The sequence below is a fragment of the Halichoeres trimaculatus genome, unplaced genomic scaffold, assembly GCF_033239565.1.
Source record: "Halichoeres trimaculatus isolate MK-OKI-2021-1 unplaced genomic scaffold, fHalTri1.1 fHalTri1_scaffold_4, whole genome shotgun sequence".
Taxonomy (NCBI): Eukaryota; Metazoa; Chordata; class Actinopteri; order Labriformes; family Labridae; genus Halichoeres; species Halichoeres trimaculatus.
Window position 1 is genome coordinate 19,285,158 of NW_027437182.1, and position 24,090 is coordinate 19,309,247.

The following is a 24,090-nucleotide window of genomic DNA, read 5'->3' on the forward strand; positions in this document are numbered from 1 at the left end:
TTTTATCAAGTGTAACTGGGTTATTTGTTGAGCCAAAAAAATGAAAACACATTAGAAATAGCGACAGTGTATGAGATGTGTGCTGTGAAGAATTATTGAACTTAATTTATGTACGAGTTCATATTTTGTTGTCAGCATAAAGCAGCACTCTTCAGAAACTCTTGAAGCTGAGCAATATCAGCATTAAAGCTGCTGACTGGTTTGGAGCTGTCAAGGTGAGGAATCAGGGCAGGAGAATATCTTACTCTACTACACCATATGCTATTAATGTCTGAATAATTTAGTGGAGGTAATCACCATTCCATCACAGGCTGAAAGACAATGCAATCTTAGCTCAGTATGATTTCATAAACTTTAAAATAATGACCTCATTTAAGATCATGTAGACTTTTTGTCAGTTAAGTGCTTTGTTTAAACAAAATATGTATCAGAAAACTCAGTGAAAGGTTAAGACTGAAGAAAATAAATTTAAGACTCAAGACTCAATTATGAATCATGAAAGAGTAGAGATGGCTTGTAATATGTAATGTGTATGTAAAGAAGTGGAAACACTAATGTGATGATAAAAAAACAGAACCGTTACTAGATTGCCCTTTAGGAATGGGTACCTTGCACACTTGAAACGATACCTGGCAATCGGTACCGGTACTCAACGGTACCAATTTTCGGTGCTTTTTTAGTGTTTATGTGGTAAAAAATAACAATTTGTTTAGTAATTAAATATACATTTTTTTCAACTTAAGATATTTATTCGTCAATATGTAATCTTGTAATGCTGTTTTCCTGTCCAGCATGGAAAATCACCTACTCTTCCACTCCTTCACAGTCACAAGGATGTGTTTAGGTACCTAAACATGGTACCTTTTGATTTTACGTGAATCGGTACCTGGTACTTTTGACAGAATTCGGTCAGTACCTATAAAAGTACCTAGTTTGGTACCCATCCCTATTGCCCTTTAGACTGCCCTCCCTCTGAAGTTTGGCAATTTGTGTTTGTGAGATTATTTCTTTGTTGTAAAAGTGCTTCATGGCAATAAATGTTATAAGGTGTAATATTCTGTTTCTTTCTTTAAATGGTTGTAAATGGTTTGTAATAGGGATGCACGATATATCAGTATCAATATCGGTATTGGCCGAAGAGTCAAATAGTATTGTTTTCTATGACTATGTAAACACCAAAACAACGTAAGACGAGTGGACCCTCTTCTTTTGTGTCTCTTTTCTTGTCTTTGATCCAAAAAGCAAACAAAAAGTACTTTTTGGATCGTGTTCACCTCGGACACTCCTTCCTTTGATCCTTTCCATGATTTCCATCATCTTTTCTCACGACAGCGCCACTCTCTCTCTCTCTCTGAACTACCTTGACACATCATCTGCGTCAAGATTGTTTTGTTTTGTTTTTTTTAAACCAATATTGATATCTGTAAATATCAGTTATCAGCCATAACATAAATAATAATATCTGATATCAGTATTGGCCAAAATTTTCATACCTGTGCATCTCTAGTTTGTAAAAAATATGATTTTGTGGGACGAGCAGCAGAGCCCAATATGTGGGTTATGCCAGTGAAAGTTTTGCCAAATCTTTTTCTGCCAATGCCAGAACAGTTTCTTTTGCCCCCTTGCTGCATGTCATTCCCCTGCCCTCCCTCTTCTGTTCTTGCTCTGTTCACTGTCCCGTCTTCCCCAAACGACGGTATAAAAAGCTAAAAAATATAAACTCAAAAACAGTATAAACATAATTAACCACAAAATTCCACTTTGTATATTTCATCAGAGCTTTAATCTCATATTATTATGATTGAAATATTAAAGTAGTGTGACTGAATTTTTTTAACAGCCTCATTCTCACAGGATCATGGGTATGTTCCGTCATATTTAGGGCTGAATGATTTTGGAAAATAATCAAATTGCAATTTTTTTGGACCAATATTGCGATTGCAATTTAGCATGTGATTTTTTTTGGGGGTGTTTATCCTCTACATTATTTATGAAACACAAACAATAAACCGTTACATAGTATGACCAACACAACAAAGGATACTATCAAGTTCAACATATAATCAAGTCTTTCCTGTAGGCCAGGTCCACATGTTATGATGAAATGAGATGAACTGATGCATGAATTGATATGAACAACATATCTTCAACTATTGCAATCACAGTGGAATATTGACTGATTGATTTATCTTTAAGCAGAACAAGAGGCCTAGTATAAACAATAATCTAAAAAGTAAATATGAATCCTTTCTGTTATGAATCTCACACTAAATAAACTGCAGAAATGTGAACAAGACCAAATCTCTGGCTTAACCATTGAAATATGTCAACATGTGGAATGCACTGCTTTATAAAATGAAAAAGAAACACTGTGTGAACACGCATATCAAATGTATTAAAATCTTACTGTCTTTCATCAGTAACAAAACACAAACTTAAGTGAAGAAATGTAAATAAAAAAGTTTTGGCTCAACTACTGAAATATGTAAACTTTAGATTGCTCTAAAATGCACTTAAAAACACTTTTTTTTTTTTAAATTGCAGCCTCTTCGATTTGAAAATTGCATTTTATTATATTGCAATGTTGGTTTAAATTCGATTAATTGTTCAGCCTTAGTCATATTACAACTTTATACTCAAAAGCTCCAGTGTTTTTGTATTTCTCAGATGGCCATAATACTCTGTCATAAAAACACAACCATTGGAACAATTTACATCAAACATTTACTCTAACAATCATGACTTTCCATCTTCCTCCTTCCCTTTCATATTACTTATTCTTTTAACCATCAGCGTTTATCTGATTATATCAGAGGCCTTTCAAATAAACAAATGAACATGATAATCTTTTGTGGGGCACTTCTAAGCCTGGCTATATCTGTCCTGTGTAATAATGGCAGAAATAACCAAAAACAAAACAACGTTGGAAATTAAATTATCCTTTAGCCCTTAGCTTGTTTTACTGATCATATATGGTGTTTCAATGTCAAAACTTAATGAGTTTTATTTGAAATGAACCATCTCTCAGAGTTTAATTGATGTCCCTATGAGAGTCTAAAATGACAAGTTTCATTGCAGGTCGCATTTATGCAATGACCATGTACTGGACGGCAGGAAATGTTCTTCTGTTTGTATTTTTCCTTGCAGCTCCCGTAGCTGCTCTTTTATTATTTGCAGCTTTTGCTCTATGAGTCACACGCCCTGTTTCTGTTGCTAGGAGCTAATGTCCCGGCTAGCCAGCAGCCCGTTTCTCTGCAGATCTTTTCCTCCTGCTAGCTGCAGGTCCCCGGTGTCTTTTTCTCTCCACCTCTCTCCTCCTTCTCTCTCCCAAATCCCACCTCCTCCTGTTTCCCCTCCTTCACTCTCATGTTCCAAAAGGCTGGTCTCAGAAATGTGTATGTGTGTGTGTGTGTGTGAAAGACACACAGACGTGTTGTATTAGAGACATGATGAGGTAAGGAGACGCTGATCTCTTAGGGGAGTTATTGAGGTGCTCAGATGAAGCACATGAAAGAGGAACAGTGAGGAAAGAACATGTGGAGGGGATGAAAGGAAATGGAAAGTAGAGTATGACGTGTCCCCCTCACTGCCTCGCTCTCATGCGCTCTGTCTCACACACACACCCTCTCTCTGTTTGCCCAGGGAGCTGTGATCGGCATCGATGACGAGGACGACAGCACTTTCACCATCACTGTGGACCAGAAGACTTTTCATTTCCAAGGTAAGCAGCATGCCTTCTCCTGGAGCTCTCTTCACTGCCCTGGTTGCAGTCTCGGGCGCTCATCCCTCACCGATCTATACCTGCTCTTCATTTGCTCCCTCACTCTCTCCCTCACTCCCTCTCTCCCCGCCTTTAAAGACTTGGATTGGTCTGCTCTAATGCCAGGAAACACATCCACGCAGGCATCCACACAATGTCAAAGCGTGTGGTTAGAGTCTGAGCTTTTTCCTCCCCTCCTGGGGTTCTCTGAAGTTGGACCGACACGTTTTTCTGTAGATAAATGCGATTTGTTCCACTGCAAGCTGCACAGATTCTTCTGGAACAGAGAGAGCAAGTAAGGCTTTTTTTCCACTCAGTCCTCCTGACTGTGGCTAAGGAGGAAGATTACTGCTTGTGTGTCTCCGCAGTAGAGCCTCTGGGAATAATGAGGGAATACTGCTGAGCTGGAAGCTGAGCTCAGGTCTCTTCTGCTCTTCGACCTTCGCTACATCGCTGCTGCTTTCTCCGAACCGACTCACTTCATAGGGACACGATTGGCTCCTTGCTACGGCATCGCTCCCCCTCCCTGTCTTTCCTACCCCTTCCCTCTTTTTGACAGGGAGCAGTCCAGTCCAGTACACCGCAGACACCTTTTTTATTACGCTATCACACCACCAGGTCTTTAACTAACCTCCTCCACCTTTCCTTCATCTCTGTCCTTCCATCTGTCCATTTGTATCCCAACCCTGAACCCCCCTCCTCCTCACACTTCCCTACCTGCACCACCCACCGTGCACCTCCTTTCTTGAGGGTCACCAGCCACAGTCCATGGGCTCCGCGCCCCTCTCACCTCCTCCATGCCCTCTCCCATGTCTGTGTTCCGAAGCTGTATGCTGTGGTTCTACAAACGCAAGGGTAAGGAGAAAACCGTGCACGTCTCGTGCTTCGCATGCATGCCAGTCCCGGGCAGAAAGGATCAAGAGGAGCCGTTTGTTTGTTTGCCTTCTGGGATGTGCAGTTTTAGGGTGGAGCAGTTTGTTTTGCAGTTCTCTGGAGTTTATCGGTTTGCTATCAAGGTTAGAGGGCAGCCTAGAATGTAGTCATCATGTGGTCTGTCAGCTTAGAGGAGGGTGTGAAGAGTCTTTAATCAGACAAATGTTTGCAGAGATTGGGTGCGTTATTAAGTGGAGGATGTTTGTTGATACTGGTGTTTGTCCTGTTCTTTACTGGTATTGCTGGTTTGACGAAACATTGGTGGAATCTTAGTTTGATTAAAAAAAAAAAATCCCCTGTACTTTAATATGGTTTTAAGGATTTTTATGCAAAAGTCTTGAAATTAAAAATGGCATAATTTAATGTCCGGGTCTTTGAGATTTTCTGTACCACAGTTCATCTTTGACATAAGCTGTTGGTCTCAAAAAGCCTCAAAATATTAGTTTGCATATTATTAGATTTGTGTAATTGGCTCTTGATAGAAATTGTCAGAAATTTCCTGGAGTCACTCTAGATAAGTTATGAGTTATGACTAGAGCTGAAACGATTCCTCGAATGATTCGAGGTACTCGATTACAAAAATTACTTGAGTAATTTTCTCGAGTAACGATTCTCGAGGAATCGTTTAATTTTAAATTTCAAATAGAGCTGAGGTCATATTAAGAGAGTTTTCAGACCCCTCAAGCTACCTCTTATACAAAATAGCAACTAGCAACAGATCTACCATCTTTTCTGGAGTTTGGAGACTAATGGGTCATTCTACGAAACGGGTGCCATTTGGGTCCGCAACATTTGATGAGATGTACAAGGCACAAAAAATGTGTCAAAGTGTGTTTACAAATTTTGGAGCTACCAAGGCAAGTGCTCTTATTGACATGCTGTATCAGAAAATTATATTTCTTAAAGAGAAAAAATTTCATTTAACTGCTCTTTAACTAAACAAAAATGTATTTTATCCGATTACTCGATTAATCGATGGGTTTTTCAGTAGAATACTCGAATACTAAAATATTCAATAGCTGCAGCCCTAGTTATGACTTTAAAAGAAAAACATTTTATGATTAGTTGAATTGAAATTTAAGAGATTTGACATTTCTTGTGTAAGAGGAAACAAAACTTTCTGAGTAAGTTATATCAGCAGCTTCTCTTTTTCATTGTGGCATACTGTGACCTAGTCATCATCATTTCCTTCTAGAGAATACAATGAAATGTCTCCATAAGTCACATTTACTCCCCAGATTTCCCAAAGGAGCCTTCTACCATCTTATGTTTCACTACAACTGGAGGAATGGCCCCAGATGAAGCCTAGATTGTGCTCTAAACATGAGCTCTTGACGCATCCACTGCTGGCCTGGATATTAAAGGATGCACAGGATGCTGAGCAGGACAGGAGGAGGATCTCTCTGCTGCTGTAAACTGATCCTAGGACCAGTATGTTATGCAGTCAATCCCCCAGGATTCACATATATTTATACTCCATATGCTTGTGTGCTTTTGTGTATGGACCTGTGCTGGTGTGTGACTCAGGTTCAGAGTCAAGAGACCGGCTGATACCAGGTTTTTAATACCAACACGCCTGCTGATACACGGCTCAATATCAAAGTTTTCTTCACATGTTGGAGTAAAAGTTCATACTTTTACCAAAGTTGAGGACAGCTCAGTTCACAGGTTGAATTTAGTTCAGACCGGGCCACTGTGCTAGCCCGGAGTGCAGCTCTGTGCTGTCTTTCTATTTAGAGGAGCATTCATTATTCATCGGCCCCTCTCCCCCGGCGGTGCATCAGAGTTGCCTGAGAGCTTTTTTGCTTCCCATTTCCCTCCTCTTTCACTTAGCTTCTCTTATATACAGTAGCTATCAGTCTCCTTCCTCCATGTCAGATCAGCCTGTCTGCTTACAGCATCCGCTTAAGAGGAGAGACCCTACCCATGCTCTCTCTGCTGGTGTCCTCACCGTGATATCTCCTGCACTGTGTTCTTATGCTTTTGAAATGTCCTACCATAGTCATGTCTTTCCAGGTCTTCTGTATTATGTGAAATTGCTCTCAAGTACAGATCAAATCAATTGAATGTGTTGAATTTTCATTTTGTTAATTTATATCAGAATGTGAAGGGTCAAAGTGCTAAAAAAAATTGAGTTTGTCAACTAGGACTGCATATTACAGTGACCTCTGAGTATGTTCATCCTGTAATTGTACATCTCTTGACACCACATGAATTTGGATGCTACTATGATGACATGTTGCAGTCCTGAGCATCAGATCCTCCTGCAGCGCAGAATGTACTGAAACATTTCATCAGCCTCCCTGCAGACGACTGTCAGGAGGAGACAGAAGAGGGGAGGGATGAATAATTCACAGGGACCCTTTGGAGAAAAGACAAGCAGCATTATGGGGGGTGTTATCGAGGGAAATCTTTGCATTTGTGTATAAAGTAACACCTCTGGGATAGAGGGTTACTCTTGGGCTTCTTGTTTACACCACTAGTGCTATGAGCTAAAGGTGTAACTTCTCTGTTTGTCTGAATGTACACAGTGACACCAGCTGTCTTTGTTTACACGTCTATGACAATATTTTCTGTAGCCTTGGTGATGCAAATTCCAGTAGCTTTATTTATACCAGAACTAGAAAAATGCATGTCAGTCAGAAGAGCATCATGAGGTGGATACAATAACTTCAGTTATTTACTAATTCGGCTGCAACATGAAATGTGTCTCATGCAGAATGATCAGAAACCAAAATAGAAATAGTAACAGTGCCAGTGTAACTTTTCATGCTGGCTTAAGCTGCCAAAACAACATGTGGGTGTATCTAGAATTTTAATTTATAATAAGAGATCAGACAGTAAAATACATGCAATCAAAAGAATATGATCCTGTGCATAAAAGTTAGGAACCTCTCCAGAGGCGAACATGGAAAACTTTAAGCCATGCATTTACGAGAAAGAGTTCCAGTATTTCCTAATACTCTCTATATTTTTTTTTACATATATAAGTAAAATAGTAATTTAGTTTCTCTCTGGTTTACAAAGAGAGTCTTCAGTTGATAGCCTTTGAGATATTAATATATCACTACCTCTGTACTCTAATCCTCTTAATATATCATTACTAACAAGTAACTTTGAGGTTGAATCATTGTGTAAATCTGTATCTGTCATGGGTATACATTCAGAGACTGCTGGGGTCTGCTGAGGATCCAAGACTTCAGTTCAGTCAGGGGTTCAGTTAGCACCCATATGCTTTCTGTGCTATGACTGTGTTTAACAGATGGGACTTCCACTCTCAAAGGGTGGATCCTGGTGAATAGAGCTGAAACGATTCCTTGAATGTTTCAAAGTACTCGATTACAAAAAATACTCGAGTAACTTTCTCTGCCTCGAGGAATCGTTTAATTTTAAAAAAGATCAAAGAGTGGTATTTCAAATAGAGCTGAGACCGTATAAAGAGAGTTTTCAGACCCCTCACGCTACCTCTTATACAAAATAGCAACAAAATAGCAACTAGCTTCTTTTCTGGAGTTTGGAGACTAATGGGTCATTCTACAAAACGGGTGCCATTTGGGTCCTCAACATTTGATGAGATGAACAAGGCACAAAAAATGTGTCAAAGTGTGTTAACAGATTTGTGAGCTACCAAGGCAAGTGCTCTTACTGGCATGCTGTATCAGAAAATTATGTTTCTTAAAGAGAAAAATTTTCATTTGAAAAATAACTGCTCTTGTACTAAACAAAAATGTATTTTATCCGATTACTCGATTAATCGATAGGATGTTCAGTAGAATACTCGTATACTAAAATATTCGATAGCTGCAGCCCTACTGGTGGATCATATACAGTAGCTCAGGCGTGTGCTGATTCCTGTCAGGATTCAGCAGCTATAGGGTGAGATATGAATGTAATGACTTTTATGACTTTTAGACTTTTGTTCCCTGTTAAATTTGATAATGGGAGTAGTATAAGAAGCACTTTGCTCTCCTCTACACCACATAACTCATGAGTGTTTTTATTGGAGGTCAGTAAACAAGGAAATAATCAGCAATGCTGAAAGTATAGATACTTTTAACCCATTTAGAGCATCTTCTTAGGACCGGATCCTATCACAACTGACGTCTGAGTATCTCCAGACATGCTTGTAGCTTGTTCTGTTTCTTATTATATGTGCACTGCTCGTCTTCTCCTTCTGAAATACTTCAGTGGAAAAACATTTCATCGCTTATTTGAATATGTTTACTGCTAAAGAAAGAATGTTTCTGTCAGATGACAGCTGCTGTCATGGTTTGTGGTGCATTACCACAGGCTAACTGATTCTGCTAATACCCACCATTGTATTTAGATCATGGTTAACATGTGAGCTGCAGATTAGCACCAGTATTGAACTATGGGTCACACTTGGTACAGTTACAGTATTTGTTTTTGTTGAATGGCCCTGCCTCCCCCCCCCCCCCCCCCCCCCCCCCCCCCCCCAATCCCATCATGAATAGAGCTAAACAACATTAGCTGCAGTAATCTGTTCCTCTGGAGAGTCTGTTTGGCTGAGGGGAAAGTAAGAGGCGCTGTCTGAGTGGATTGGCCAGAGCCTGGGCTGCCTTTTAATGTCTTTAAAAGCTTTTCTGCTGTAGCGCTGCTCAGCCTCTGTGCTAGCACAGCCATTCATCTGCTCCACTGTCTTGTTAGCAGCTCTATGAAAAATGACTCTTGCACAGGATATAGTTTGCCGGCTAATTTGATAGCATATATCTTATTAAGTCCTTCTTTCACAGCTTTTAGAGCCCTTTTTTACACACCATGGTCCACATCCACAAGCAGAGTTGAGCAGGAGTGAAAACTTCTCCACATGCACTGACTGAAAACCTCTAACCCTCGAAGTATTTCCTGTGATTAAAAGAAGAACTTTGACCGGTGTTATAAGTATTGACAGTCTGTGCATCATTGGCCTTTGAAGTTTGTGTGTGTGTGTGTGTGTGTGTGTGTGTGTGTGTGTGTGTGTGTGTGTGTGTGTGTGTGTGTGTGTGTGTGTGTGTGTGTGTGTGTGTGTTATGGTCCATGCTGGTCCATTGTTTAATGTCACTGGCAGTCTGTTTGTTCCCTGTCTTTGCTGTGAGGGTGCAGCATTGCACAGCTCATTTTCGCACTGAGTTCCCAAAAGCTTTGTTTAAAACAACTATGTGAGAATTAGAAATTTGCATCACCGCCTCAAAGAGTCTATAACTTCACACTTTAAGAAAGCAAATTGAATATATTTTCTTTCTAAGTGTACATCTTACAAGGAAAAGATTTCAAAGAAATAAGTTTGAGTGCTAAGCTAAGTGTAGTGACTTGTTTGGATCTGCTTTAATCGTGAGGGTTACTGAAATCAGCAGAAAACAGAGTTCCCAACCTTGAGGAGCTTTAAGTAGTGGATTTGCTTTCTCTCTTTTTTCCATCTTTGATTTCTTCCTGAAAATTAGATTGAGGAATGAAAACTACTTCTTTTGTATACTGTGAGTAAACCACCTTTAGATTCGGGTTGTTGCTGTGATATCTTCCTGCCGTTTTTTCTTCCAGATGCTTAATTTATACTGCTAAAATTGCCTAGCTCAAAATGCGATATCCACAGTCCTTTTTCTTTCCAAGAGAAAAAAAACAAGGAGGATATGGTTGAATTTCAATTAGAGCCCGACTGATATGAGATTTTTTGGGCCGATGTCGATACCAACCTGATATCCAATATATCGGCTGATATCCGATAAATTGACTGATATTCTGATCTATCGGCTGATATATGTAATAAATTCATTAATAAATACTGTATATGAACACAAATTATGACTATCTATATGAATAGCTATTTCATCTACCATTTAATGCATGGGACTAAACTAGATTTTAAGTAACACTGTCGCTGCTTTCGAAACATGCAATAAATACAATTACAACAAAATACATTGAAACATTTTCAAAAATTATTTCAACCTAAACAATAATTTGTGAATTTACAGGCCCAGGTTAATCCTGCATGGCATTATGAAGTGAGACGCTGTGAAGTAGCCTTATATTAATTAACACACAGGAGCAGGAGCGACAGAATCTTATAATTGGCTATATTTTGGCCAATGTTGATTAATTGGTGACAGGCTAGGTGACGATTAATCGGCCTGCCCGATTAATCGGGCAGGCCGATTAATCGGGCAGGCCGATTAATTATGCAGACCGATTAATTGGTCGGGCTCTAATTTCAATGTGCTTTAAATATGTGGCTTTAAGGATTCTGTCACCTTGATAATTTACACCTTTGGGCTAGATTAGTCCTCTTCTAAAGCTTCAAGCCTGTACATGCTAAGCTAACTAGCTGCTGGTAGTTATTTGATGTTTTGCAGAAAAGAAGCCAAACAACAATTTCTCATAGTGCCTAAAGAGTTTCTTAACAGGAATTGAAGGGAATCTGTGTGGAAAGTCTCTAAATGTTATTTTGCTTTTGATTCCAGTCTACAAAGTGTCACGATCCTGTCTAAATCTGACTTCTTTTGTTCCTCTGATTTGATTTTACTGTTTTGTCTGGGTTCTGGCATCTGTGTTGTTTATGCAGCTGTAAAGCAGATTATGTCTTTCCTAATATATAAAATGGGCTCTTCAAATGAGGCTTAGCTGTTTGTTGAAGAAGCATATATGATGGATTGTAGATATTTTTAGGCCCAGCAGAAAATTAGCTAAGGATGAAATACATTTGTGTGGTTTTGTAGAATACACAGCCTCCATCACTGTATCCCCTGTACTCATGTCATTTCAGTGTTGTGTCTTGATACCATTTGTGTGTGACACGTGTAGCAGCTACTGACTGGAAAGCATGGCTCACTGGGTGTGTCTGTGCTTCTGCCCTCAGCCCGAGATGCAGACGAGCGGGAGAAGTGGATCCATGCCTTAGAGGGAACTATCCTCCGTCACACCCTCCAACTCAGAGTACGTAACCCGGCACTTTTCTTTGACAACGTTGTCTCTGAATTCACTTTCTTCAGTCAGAGGAAGAAGTCGTTTTGCTGTAGGGCTTCTCTGTGTTTGTCAGGATCTTTGAGGGTTTTTTTGTTTATTCTCTGTTGTCCTAAACAAACATGCTTCATACCTGAGCTGCTCACTGGTGTGGTGTGGGCAGAGTCCGAAGGTGAACAAATGTGCAAACTGTAAAGAGATCATGAATCTGTCTCTGTTATCAAAGCTTTCCCCTTAGATTTTTATTGCACCTCTGAGTATATACATTTGCATACTTTGAAAATCATGGCACAATAAAACGACTCCAACAGGCATGTCTTGTTTAAAACTCTGTAGCTGTATGAGATTGTTTTGCTGTACAGAGTCAGTGAAGCGTCTTGTCAGCAGAAATAGAAATGATGGTGACACTCATGCCATCATAAATTGAGCATGTTATGGCAACATGCGGCTGATTTGGACCAATGTCAGGAGCAGGCTACATTTAACGGAAAGACCGCTAACTCTTTGATTTACTGCGGACCTGCTGTCAGCTCGTGTTGTCCCTTTTTTATTTTTGTGTTGCTTTATTTACACTCCGAGCCAGCTCTTTCTCCTTTCCGTCCTGCCCTCCAGTTGTTTTCTTTCTGGCTAGCCTTATTTCCAGCTCTCCTCCCCTAAAGCAAACCTCCCTCCTTTTCCTCCTCCCATCACCCATGTCCAGCTCCTTCCACCCATCTCCTCCTCCTCCTCCTCCTCTTTCAACCTTATGACCAACCTTCTCATTCCCTCCCTCCCTCCCTCCTGCCTTTTCCTCCCGCCTCCCCTCCCTCTCCCTGTGGCAAATCCTTGTGACGTGCTACGTGTGCTTGGACACACAGACACACACACACGCACTCTTGCAGTGTTAGCGCGCTGCTGTCATTGCACCATGTGACTCAGTGGTAACAAATCTGAGACCTGCTTGTTCAACCAAACATCTGCCTGTGCTGCCTCAGCCAATCGGAGTGGCTGTTAATGCGTGTCCCTGTCAGCACTTGCTGCTGCTTTTGTGTGTTTTCTCTTCTGCCTGCGTTAGAGGAAGTGTGTCTTTCCTGCCAGGGGAGGGTCCTGGATTAACTCAGCTCTGTCTGCCTTCATACCACACCAAACGCTCAGCTGCTGCCGAAGGATCTACCGTAGCCACACTGGCTACTCTGCTAACTAATGGTCTAAAGGCTGCTGTACTTTGTACTAGCACACTGCAGTGGAGACTAAGAGGAGGAGAATGTTTTCAGTTTCTGTGTGAAGAAGAAGAAGAAGGAGGAGGAAGGGAGGAGGGAGGAAGAGCACCAACTTCACCACAGCTGCTAGTTTGGTTGCTTAAAGGAAGAGAAATACAATAACAGAGACAGAAAGAGAGAAAACAGTTTTGTGGCAGGCTGCATGGCTTGATGGTAGTGATATACACGGTTTAACGCAGCATGTCCATTGGAGCAAAGCACCCAGTAAGTAAACACACACACACTCATACACACACACAAAAGCCACTGCACCACAGCGAGGAGAACTTTAACGGCTGCAGTGCGCTGCTGGGGCAGCAGCATTTTAAAGTGGGTCACACTGCGTGGAAAGACAAATAGAAACACGAGGAGGGGGGAGGGAAGTGTTGTTTGTGGAGTCTGGGGTGATGGGGTGGGTTTGTGTGTGTGTGTTTATGTGTGAGACTTTGTGGGCCGCCCTTAAACATTCCCACTATGTCAGTTTCACATACACACGTAAGGGCGCATGGTCTGTGTGGTGAGAATGAGTGGAGGTGGAGGTGCAGACGTCTGGAAATATTTCAGGGACAGAGATGAAGTGAGGAAGACTGTGACGTGAGGAGACACTGGATGTTCATAAAACAACACCCTTTCCTGAGTTTCTGCTTCCAAACTTGGTGTGCATTATGTGTGTTGACAAAACATAAGTTCATGTCCTGGAGGTAATGATGCAGGAGCTGTCTTACTTCTCTGTCCTTGTCATAATGTGTGCAGTGTAACTCCTCCATGATGTATAAGGACTAGCTTTGATGTGGTGTCACATTGTAAAGTGCTATGATGTAAGATTGGAGGCCTTGAAAAGTTAATCACTCTATCAGAAGTTAAAATGACATAACTTTACAAAGAATTATAAGGATTATAAGATTTACAAAGTCTACACTTTATATTTAAATTCACACTTGTGAGAGTTTTTGAAATCTACTAATTTGGCAATTAAAATCTGGAGTGTTAATCTAGATTGATACGATTTTCCAGTCTAATGTGAGGAAGCAGGAGAGGGGAGTGAGTTGCTCACACAGGCAGAACTGTGCAAATCTAAAATAGAATTGACACTGTCTGTAGACTTCTGTGTCGGATTGATTTTTGATTTTCACTCAGGCCTTCGACTGGCCAGCTATATCCAGGAGTCATGCCACCAGTGAGAGCACCTTTGATCCTTTAGAGGAAACCTGACCGGTTAAATGTAGACTGCTGAGCTCACTCAGACTTTGTTCTCTATAAAGCTAGTATGTTTTTTGCTGTTTAATGGCTTTTCTTCACATTCCTCTTAGATCGTCTGTAGCTGCTAGGAAAGCTTCCAGCAGGGAAATGAGACGCCGCAAATCCAGAGCAGCAGTAGCGCCCAAAACGGTTTGAGAAGAGCTTGATCTGCTAACAGAGTTCTTACAGGCTTACTGTAATCTCAAAACTTTTTTTTTACAGATGTTTTAGTCTGTTTATATGTCAGATTATAAAGATAGCATTACTTGTTGATTCTCTGGGTGAATGGAGAGCTAAATGGCTAAGTTGACAGGCTACACATTTGGTGTTTTTCTTACTTAAGGAAGTCTGGTCTTTCAATACATTTATCCTGCTTTTGTTGTGTCTCAGAAAATCCTAATTATTCTTGGTTTCCGAAAAAGACAGATGCATGTCCTGCCTTTATTCCACTGGACTCTTTGTAATGAATTTGTCTGTGCTTGAGTTTCTGTGTGTGTGTGAAGTCTGTGTTTCACATCGGGCCTGAAATGCGGCTGGCTAATTAGCAAACAATGACTTCAAAGTCACTTCAGCTGGTTTACACATATGCTTATCTGTTAGTGACTAAGTCCCCTCCAGCCCTGAGAGACTTGATTCAGTTTTGTTGATGCCTGAAATACGCTGGCCTCCAGTCAGTCAGTCAGTCAGTCAGTCAGTCAGTCAGACAGACCTGCTGCTCTTTTATGTAGGCTCGCCTTTAAACAATAGTATTCATATCTCTCCCAGTACACTGCTGGAAGATTCTCCTGCACTGTTGATGTTTCTGTCGCCCATTTTGTGTAACAGTTCACACAGCTTACCTGGCCATGAGGTGACAGAGGCGAGCTCTTTTTTTATGAATGGCTAATATGAGATTACATTGCTAATATCAGCAGTGGTTGAGTGTTTTTTTTTTCTAACTTTGAATATGCAAACACTTGCATGGCGTTTGATGTGGGCAGGGCGGCACTAATTTTCTGCTGCATTTGTCTTTCCATCTTCAGGAGGCTGAGACAGGATTTGTCCCAAGTGTACAAGACTTTGATAAGAAGTTAGCTGAAGCGGACGCCTACCTGCAGATCCTGATTGACCAGTTAAAGGTAGGATTCAAGGATACACTTCATTTCTTAAATGTAGATATAAAAAAGTTAAAGACTCTTGGTGGGGGATATCTGCCACTCATTTAACTTAAAGTTTAAATGATATACAGCAGATCAAACTGTGACCTATCTTTGACTTTTATGATACCCTTTTGAATTTGTCATCATCACTGCATGACTTGCAGTTTTTGTCCTCTTGTTTAATCTCATCTTGACCTCACCAACTGCCCACCTCTTTAACAAAGCAGAAGTTATTAAAATAAGACTCGTGGCAGCATGGTGATAAAGCAGAAACGCTCCTATTTTAACAAGCAGCACACCCTCCCAAACAGAAAATCCAAATGGAATCAATGCAAGTGCCTTCCTGGGTGTTAGGAGCTGTCATGTCATTATCTCACTTGAAAAGACTCACCTTCTGACAATAACCAGCCCTCTTTCTTTCTCCTTCTCATGTCTCTTCTTTTCTGTGTCCCACAGCTGTTTGATGAGAAGATCAAGGAGTGCAAAGAGGATGAATCACGCAGGGTGAGTACCAGCAGTGCTGCTCTGTCCTTGTGCGTGTCAGCTCTCCGGTCGGCTGTTCTTACTGACATTAGAGCCGAGGCTAACGCCACGGGAGGCAGGCTGACACACAGCGCAGGGAAACAAAAATGATATGTGTCAGCGTGGTGCAGACAAATGATATCTGTCGCCATCTTCTTCTTGTTGTATTTGTTTTGAAATGACCTGTTTCTTCAGGAGAGGGTTTGAGAAAGGGAAATAAATCTGTAGGTTCAACCAAAAAGTGTCTTATTTTATCAGGAAAGTGTTGCTTCATACCAGTTATTTGTTCAAATAACTATATACTTCCTGTTTGGATTCATATCATTTGTCATATATGACTGACTTTAGCTTGATGAGATGTAACAGTGCTGATGGGTCAAAGTATAGATCGAGATTAAGGATCTTATTGATTCAAGGTTTAAACAAGAGCACTTCTTTAATTTTCAAAGCTTTCTGAGACATTTGTCTTCAGTAAAACAGTTATTTTTTGAATACACTTTTATTTCTGAGAAGTTATCAAGCAGTTCCCTTTGCTTCACCAGGAGCTGTGGGATTCACTTCCTCCATTACAATAATGTTGCTCTTTGGCCACTTCGACTTGTTTGTCCCTGATTTCTGCAGTGTAGGAAACAGTCGTGTGGATTTCCAAAGAACAACACAGCTGTTTTTGAGACACTGTCACCTTGATGTTTTCTACCAGCTGTTCTTTATTTGCTGTTGAACCGGTTGCATCAGCACTTCTGCTTCTGAACTTTGTGTGTTTCATTTGAATCTAACAGCTGGCTTTCTTTTTGTTTACAGAAAATTGAAAATTTGAAAGACACAACTTGTGTAAGTCCAAAGTGTACACGTTTACCTTCCTGCCTTTGAGTTTTTAAGCCATTTTGCTCATAGTTGAATTATTTCTGTCTTATTCTTCCAGAGCATGGTAGAGTCCATCAAGCACTGTATTGTACTGCTGCAAATCGCCAAGGTAAACACAACTTCTGTGCATGTTTGATCATCCTCTCTGTGGTTAGACTCTGCCTCCTCACTTTATTCAGTCTTCCTGTGGGACCATGTCACTGTGCACTGTGTTGGCCTGTGTGTGATTGTCTCTGGGGTAGTTCCCTGCTTACAGTTGCTATCTGGGTCGGTGGTTGATGAGGGTGTAGCTCAGTACTTGTTTCATCACATGTTCCATTCAGCTTTCAGAGGAAGTGGAGCAATCATTTCTGCTTCATGTGGTTGTTAAGTGGGATGTGTTGTTGAATTGAAGACTTTGAACACTCCTGAAAATGATTCCAGGAAACAACAACATTTCCTCACAAAAGTGCAACCCTGTCCTTTTTTGATCATGTGATGAAGGGATTACTGCATTTTGGCAAGTTGGTGAATATTATGAAGCACCATGTGGTGAGAGGGGTGGATCTCGATGCTACACATGACTATGATTTTTCAGCCTTACTACAAATATAGTCTAACATTGTCTTCTTTAAAAATTTAAAGGACCAAAGTAACGAACAGCAACACGCAAACGGACTTATAGTAAGTTTGACGTTCTCCGTCCATGACAAAGAAATTTAAATCAAATCAAACTGCTAACTTTCTCTTCCTGCTAATTTACTCTCCACTTTAGAATGCCAGATGAATCAGATCTGCTCAGTGCATGCACTCCAATGTGGATATAAACTATCTCTCTAGCTCTTTCCCTTATTTCTGCCAGCCCTTTCCTGATTTAATATCACCTGAGATCTGATTCTTTTAGTAATGGTTTCATGGTCAGGAACTATTCTTTTCCTCATCAGGTTACAAATGATTGTGTGGATGTCTGCCAACCTTTAGTACAAATACTTGCATGTTCTTGTAGGGCTGCAACTGTTTTTAGTGCCAACCAACCTGGCTGCTCTTTGCTTTCTTGTTAACAGACGAGAATAAGACGCCAGACATTACTCATGTTCAATTGGAGAGTACTGTCTTTATATTCTCTTCATAAAATGACTCAAAATGAATACAAAATCCATGAACAAATTGTGGACAGTAAAATCGTTGCAGCTCTACATCAGTGCAGAATGTGTGTATGAATGTCGAGTGTGATTTGTTTGCATGCCTGAATCTGAGACTATTGTCCTTCTCTTCACCTAATGATTAGAGTCAACTAATTCACTATTAAGTTGTCTTGTACACACACTGTCTGCTTATTGAACCGTACAGTACTAAGAGCTGAAAGGCTTTCTGCAGAGCACTTTTAGTGTCTCAGAGAAAGTCCTGTTTTTGTGTCTAGAGGAGTAACACTAGGAATATTGCATGTTTTAAACTATTTGCAATCACTGATTTGCAGATAAGTCACTCACAAATATTTTCCAAAGCTTTCACCACAAGTTTTTACATCTTGCTCACTTAACTCTTTTGGTTTTTACTATCACTGTCTACAAAAAATGTCCACAACTCAAATGAAGGTTAAACTGAAGGTAACATTGAAGTTTCCCCTTTTACATCTTTTAATGCTAAGGTTATGCAAGGATTGAAGAAGTGGTTAGGTCAAAAAAAAAGAGGTGAAGGAAATATGAGCTGATAGTTTAGGTCGCTGAGACCTGGACCAAGTCTTTCACCCAAAAACAAAAACTTTGTGTTTGTTTTGGACATTGTATTTTTAAGTGGTCTGAATGTTGTGTGGGTAACAAACCAACAAAGCATGAATCTCATACGAGCTGTACAACTCAAAGTCCTGCGCTGCTCCTGTAACTGACTTAATCTCACCATCATTAAGTACTGCATTATGTATTATAAATAGCACGGCCTAAGCTCTTTCTACACATCTGACAGCACATGTTTCTAGATGCTTTAATCTTGTGTGAAAGATGTATTTGCAGCTTTAGAACATGTGAATGTCTGTTACCTTATCCATGTGTCCCTAACGTGATGATAAAAGCTCTGAAGAGCAGCTTGTTTGATTGACCTGCTGCTCCACAGAATCCCTGGTGAGTGCAGGAATCACTTAAAACCAAGCACACTATGGACTTTATTGATATTATCTTAATGTGCAATGATTGATCTGAGCATGGCTGCATTTGGAGCTATCTACCACATTAATATTGTAGTTTTAAAAAATGATATGCGGATGATGACACAGCACTGTAAGCTGTGATAGGCTAACACTGTTTCATGCTTCATCTTTCATTTGCGAGGCCATCGGTTGGTCCCACAATGACAGGGCAATATTTCTATAATTGGCTATAATTAGTAGCCCTTGCCTTACTTTTTTAGAAGCACGTGGACAAAGGAAGCATCATGCACTGTTGAGGGGAGAGAAGGAGAAAGAGCGAAAGTAAGAACAATAAAAGAAGACGTGTGAACAGAGCAGAGAAATTTGACCAAGCTTAACTGCGTGAAATGCTCCACATTTATCATGAGTGGACTTTTTGTAGGGTGTTAAAATATTTGGCTGCACCTTTGGATACAAACATCTAATAGCTAACAAGATTTTCTCTGTAATCAGTCACTTTTTAAGCAATCTGCTACGTGTTGTACCCTGGGATTGTTCAGATCTGTAGTCCCACTTTGGCACTCTTTCAAACTTCTGCATATTTGTGTCTGATCCTGTTCTGACTCACTGTGACTGTTCCTGTTAATCTGAAACGAGCCCATCACAGCTTGCTGAGGGGAAAGAAGCTGTAAAAATCACAGATCACAGGTCAAGTTTGAGTAATAGGTTACACATAACATCGACTGGATCTCATTTCACAGCAGCCAAAAGCCCTGAGGGTGAGCTGTTGTGGAATACGGTCGATATAGTTTAGCTTTAGCTCCTGTTGTTGTTGTTGGTGTTCTGTCTGTCGGGTCAGTGGTTCCAGTGACCTCATTTCATCACGACTTCATGCTAATTTTTATTTGTGTGTGTGTGTGTGTGTGTGTGTTGTGAGTGATGCGGCTCTGCAGGGAGCAAACATGACAGTCCCCGCAGGTTTCACCGAGGGGAAATCAAGAGCCAGAGAGTTCAGACATGTTGCAGGTTTAGTCTGCAGCCTGCTGGAGTGAATTAACTCCTTGTTTGCTTGAGTTCAGGAGGTGCTGTTATTTATGTGTGAGACTTCTGCTGGTGTCGTTGCTTTGGTATTGATTTGATTAGGGGAAAACCTGAAAGTTCTGCTCTATAGCTTCTCTCTCCAGGAAATGGGCTGAAAGGAAATTGATCCGCTCAGGCTGGGTGGTACATATTTGATTTCACTGTTCTTGCTGTCAAGTGGGTAAACTATTATGCTGATCTAAAAGCTGCACAGAGGCCGTTAGGGTGAGAACTAACCTGAAATCTCATTTGGAAGTTGAAGGAAAAGGTGTCTAATTGTAGTGTCTCTAAGATCTGGTTTTGTGGTACCTGGATTTTCAAGCCTAAAGAGAGAAAATGCTGTACACCGTTTATAACCAACCCAAGAGCTACACTCTTCTTCACAATTTTGTTCTCATTAAAAACCCATTGAGATCAGCAAAGCAGGCAGTGGTGTAGGTATCCTAATATTGCAGTGTTGTATCTTTAAGAGAGGTGTCTTTGTTGTTGATAGCCATGCTGTTTTTGTTTGTTTCCCCCAGAGCACCATTAACCCAGTGGATGGGATCTACCAGCCCCCTCTGGACACTCCTGTAGACAACACCACGATGCCAACACAGACCACACTACCCACAGGTTCTACACATCATCCTTTTCACCTTTCATTTCACACTTAAAAGACACAGACCTATGTGCTTGATTTGTTTGCACCCCTGTGATATCACTGTGACAGGTTGACAACAGCTCCCCCTGTTGTTCATACCTGACAGATCTGTTCTGTGCTCCTCAGGAGATGAGAATAAAAAGCAGGGAGAAGGTTTTGCAGGCAACACCCTAGAAAATCTGTGACAATTTTTGGGTTCTTTTTTTAACTTGGTTTGAAAGAGTGTGATGAAACTTAATGCAGTTCTGTTCAAGGTTGTAATAGTTAACTAAAACGAAACTAAAAGGAAAACTAACATTTAAAATACATTGCAGTTAACTCAAACTAATAAGAACTACAAAAGAAAACAAAAACGATAAGTAAACTAAAACTTTATTATGTGTTCACAAAACTAACTAAAACTAACTAAAATGATAGACAAAATTTCCTTAGTTATTGTTTTTGACAATATTAATAGCCTTTAGGATTTAAATTAATCCGACACATTTTCCCAACCAATTTTACAACAGTTTTCGGCAGTTGTTAGCCCCATACGGCACCATCACAGCGACGTACTGGGACCTGCTTGTTTACTGCACTGACTGGCTGTGCGCTGTGCTGCGACAAAACGAAGTGGAGCAATGAATTAGAGCATCTGTATTAGTTTAATTTCATGTGAGTCTGACTTTATTGTTACAGAGTCCAAGTTTCTAATTATTAAAGCTCATATTAAATTGTTTTATATAATTTATGTTTTTATTATTTTTATTTAATTCATGTTGACATTATATTATATAATTTATGTTTATAGTTTTATATTAAGTTCATATTATTTTCTTGTGTTTAAGGCAGCAGCCAACAGTTCAGTATCAGCATTGACCGAGCAGTGAGCACTATGTTGGACTTGAAAATAAACAGTATGACAAAACATTTACTCTGACTTTTTTTAATCCTTCACCTGGTTAATAAGGTATGAAAAAACTTAAACTAAACCAGAACTAAGCCTTGTTGCAAAAATTAAAACTAAATAAAAACTAGAATGCCGGCTCTAAAACGACTAAAACTAAACTGAAATGAAAAAAAATGTCAAAACTAAATAAAACTAAACTATAATGACAAATATAAAACTATTTTAACCTTGGTTCTGTTACAACTTAGAGTTTTTACATTAAATTTTTCTTTTGATGTAAAATGATGCAAAGATGCCAAAGCCCTTCCACTTTATAACTGCTGTGGAAATTAAATGTGTTCAAGATATTAAATTAAAAAAAAAGTATCATGTTATTTATTGACGTGTTGACACAGATTCCATGTCTTTGATTTAATAATGTTTAAAGTCATTTTGGTCAGCAAATCATCGACTAAATTTAATACCTGTTCTCAGATCTGACTTTATTTTTGAGCTATTTCTGTCAGATAACTGTGACTAGACAATTTATGAAATGCTGCAGAAACAAACCATGCAAAGTAGGCCAGTCTAATTTGGGTCTCTTAATAGACTGTGTAATCCCCCTCACAGATGAAGCCTTCGTCTGCAGCATCTCAGAACATTTTCCCTGCATCCTGAGTTTGTGATTTGGCTCCATTGCGAAGCTTCCTTTTTAACTGGTGCCATTTTTCTCTCTCCAAAGACGCTTCTCAGGTGTGTAAATCAGACCAACGGCCCTCCACGTTACCTGTTGGTCCCGTCGTGACAGTGATGGGCAGTCTGCAGACCCCTACTCCCAACAGCACAGGTAAAGGTTCAGTCCACTTGTACATTTGTGAGCCATATCTTCAAAACTTCAAAGTCAGATATTAATTGAGGGGACAATACCTGCATTAAACATTTCTCTAGGATTTAAAATGATAATATAGAGAAGTTTTTGTTGCTAAAAAAAAATTACTGATTACATCACATGGTCTCCACCAGGAGCTAAACAGAGATTGTTTCGACAGTTGCTGCTTTTGTTACAAAGAATGAGCTCAAACGATTTATTTTCTTCACAGTTTGTATTTTTTTCCCAGCTGTACAGTTTGCATGCAGTCTGGTATCACCATTAGTTTACAGGAGCAAAAGTAACAGCATCAAAAAGATTAGTGCACTCCTCCACACCGAGCAGAGCTTTCAGGAACATAAAGTAAATAAAAAGCAAGTGAAGGCAGAGGTACATGCCTGTTTGTCTTCTCTGCTGAGGCAGCAGTGTGAAAACGCTGCGCTGTGCACTAAAAAGAAGCTGCTGCATGCTTGAGTGTGCTGTCAATATACTCTGCAGAGGAAGCCGTCCCTATGTTACTGACAGATTGATGATGCATTACGCAACCTGCTGGACTGCACTCAGAAATGAGTTGGCTGCAGTTGAGTGACGTTATGTTAATTTGTTCATGAACTGTGTGCTGTGCGAGTGAAGACGCAGGCTGAAGAGATCCATAAGATTTAACGGATGACTCCACGAGGGAACGCTCACATGTCTCCATTTCTTTTTCCTCTGTCAGGGAGTGGCCCGTCTGGCCCCAGCAGCGGCGTTGCCTCCCCGGCTCACATGCCCCTCCCCTCACACACGGTGCCAGACTTTTCCTATTCTTCCAGTGAGGACGAGTTCTATGATGCTGATGAGTTTTCCCAGAGCAGCACTTCCCCCAAACACTGCATAGAGTGAGTAAAGACTCGACTTGCACACAGAGAATCTAATACTTCTGAAATAATTGCATTTAGCTGGTCAGGTGGGACATTTTTGCTTGGGGCAAATATAAATCAAGCTGCCAGGGTAGCCTCAGTCTGAATGGTTTGTGAAAATACTGCACAAGCAGTCCCTCTTATTCTTTATCTCCACATCTCTTTTGCTTCCTGCCTGCTTCCTGCTCCCCTCTATCCACCTCAGTCCCTCAGGGCCTCCCGCTGCCTCACTCCTCACTAATGAAGAAACAACGTTGAAGCGGCCAGACACCACAGAGTCCTTGAACTCGTCCATGTCCAACGGCACCACAGATGCAGGTAAATATGGAAATGAAACAAGACTAACATAAATACGTAACATCTTTACAACTGATTTATTTGAGCCTTTTAGTGCTTAGCTGCTACTAACCTTACAGCCTCCCGGCAGTCTTCACAGCATGAGAACAAAAAAGTTAAAATTACACCAACCATGAAAAACCCATTATCTGACTCTGTCCTCAGATCCGTTTGATAGTCACGATGACCGTGATGACGACGGTGAGGGCGAGTCTGTGGAGGAGCACAAGAGTGTCATCATGCATCTTCTCTCGCAAGTTCGGTTGGGCATGGACCTCACAAAGGTAACCACCCCTGGCCACCATGTTTGGTTGCTAAGCCCAGCTTTCTCTTGATCTCAATCCAAATATATTTCTCTGTTCTGTCTGAATCTCTCAGCACGAAGGTCCTTTCGTCCTTTTACTCTGTAACATCATTTGTGCAAGCTGTTTCTTTTGAACAGCCCACACAGCTACAGTTTTACAGTTTTTCTCCTTCGTTATAATCCCACAGGTGGTCCTGCCTACCTTCATCCTAGAAAGGAGATCTTTGTTAGAAATGTACGCAGACTTCTTTGCACACCCTGACTTATTTGTAAGGTAATGGTCATCTCTTTCTCTCATAGATGCAAGCTGTTACATTACAGTGATATTTTTAGACTCCA

The 24,090-nt window shown here is 40.4% G+C and overlaps 1 protein-coding gene across 6 annotated transcripts in view; it reads left to right on the plus strand.

Moving 5' to 3' along the window:
- osbpl9 (oxysterol binding protein-like 9) overlaps window positions 1-24,090 on the plus strand; it is a 37,351-nt gene that overhangs the window by 5,279 nt on the left and 7,982 nt on the right. For 2 of the 6 annotated variants that reach the window (XM_074667960.1, XM_074667962.1), the window contains exons 3-15: window positions 3,643-3,721; window positions 11,547-11,623; window positions 15,150-15,245; window positions 15,723-15,770; window positions 16,590-16,619; window positions 16,711-16,761; window positions 17,277-17,315; window positions 20,355-20,448; window positions 22,087-22,191; window positions 22,931-23,090; window positions 23,317-23,429; window positions 23,613-23,731; window positions 23,940-24,025. In XM_074667960.1, coding sequence (XP_074524061.1) covers window positions 3,643-3,721; window positions 11,547-11,623; window positions 15,150-15,245; window positions 15,723-15,770; window positions 16,590-16,619; window positions 16,711-16,761; window positions 17,277-17,315; window positions 20,355-20,448; window positions 22,087-22,191; window positions 22,931-23,090; window positions 23,317-23,429; window positions 23,613-23,731; window positions 23,940-24,025 — 1,097 coding nt within the window. Of the gene's footprint in view, window positions 1-3,642; window positions 3,722-4,179; window positions 4,379-4,416; window positions 4,616-11,546; window positions 11,624-12,707; window positions 13,114-15,149; window positions 15,246-15,722; window positions 15,771-16,589; window positions 16,620-16,710; window positions 16,762-17,276; window positions 17,316-20,354; window positions 20,449-22,086; window positions 22,192-22,930; window positions 23,091-23,316; window positions 23,430-23,612; window positions 23,732-23,939; window positions 24,026-24,090 lie in introns of those variants that run through there. The other 4 variants (XM_074667965.1, XM_074667963.1, XM_074667961.1 and 1 more) reach the window with 4 other exon arrangements.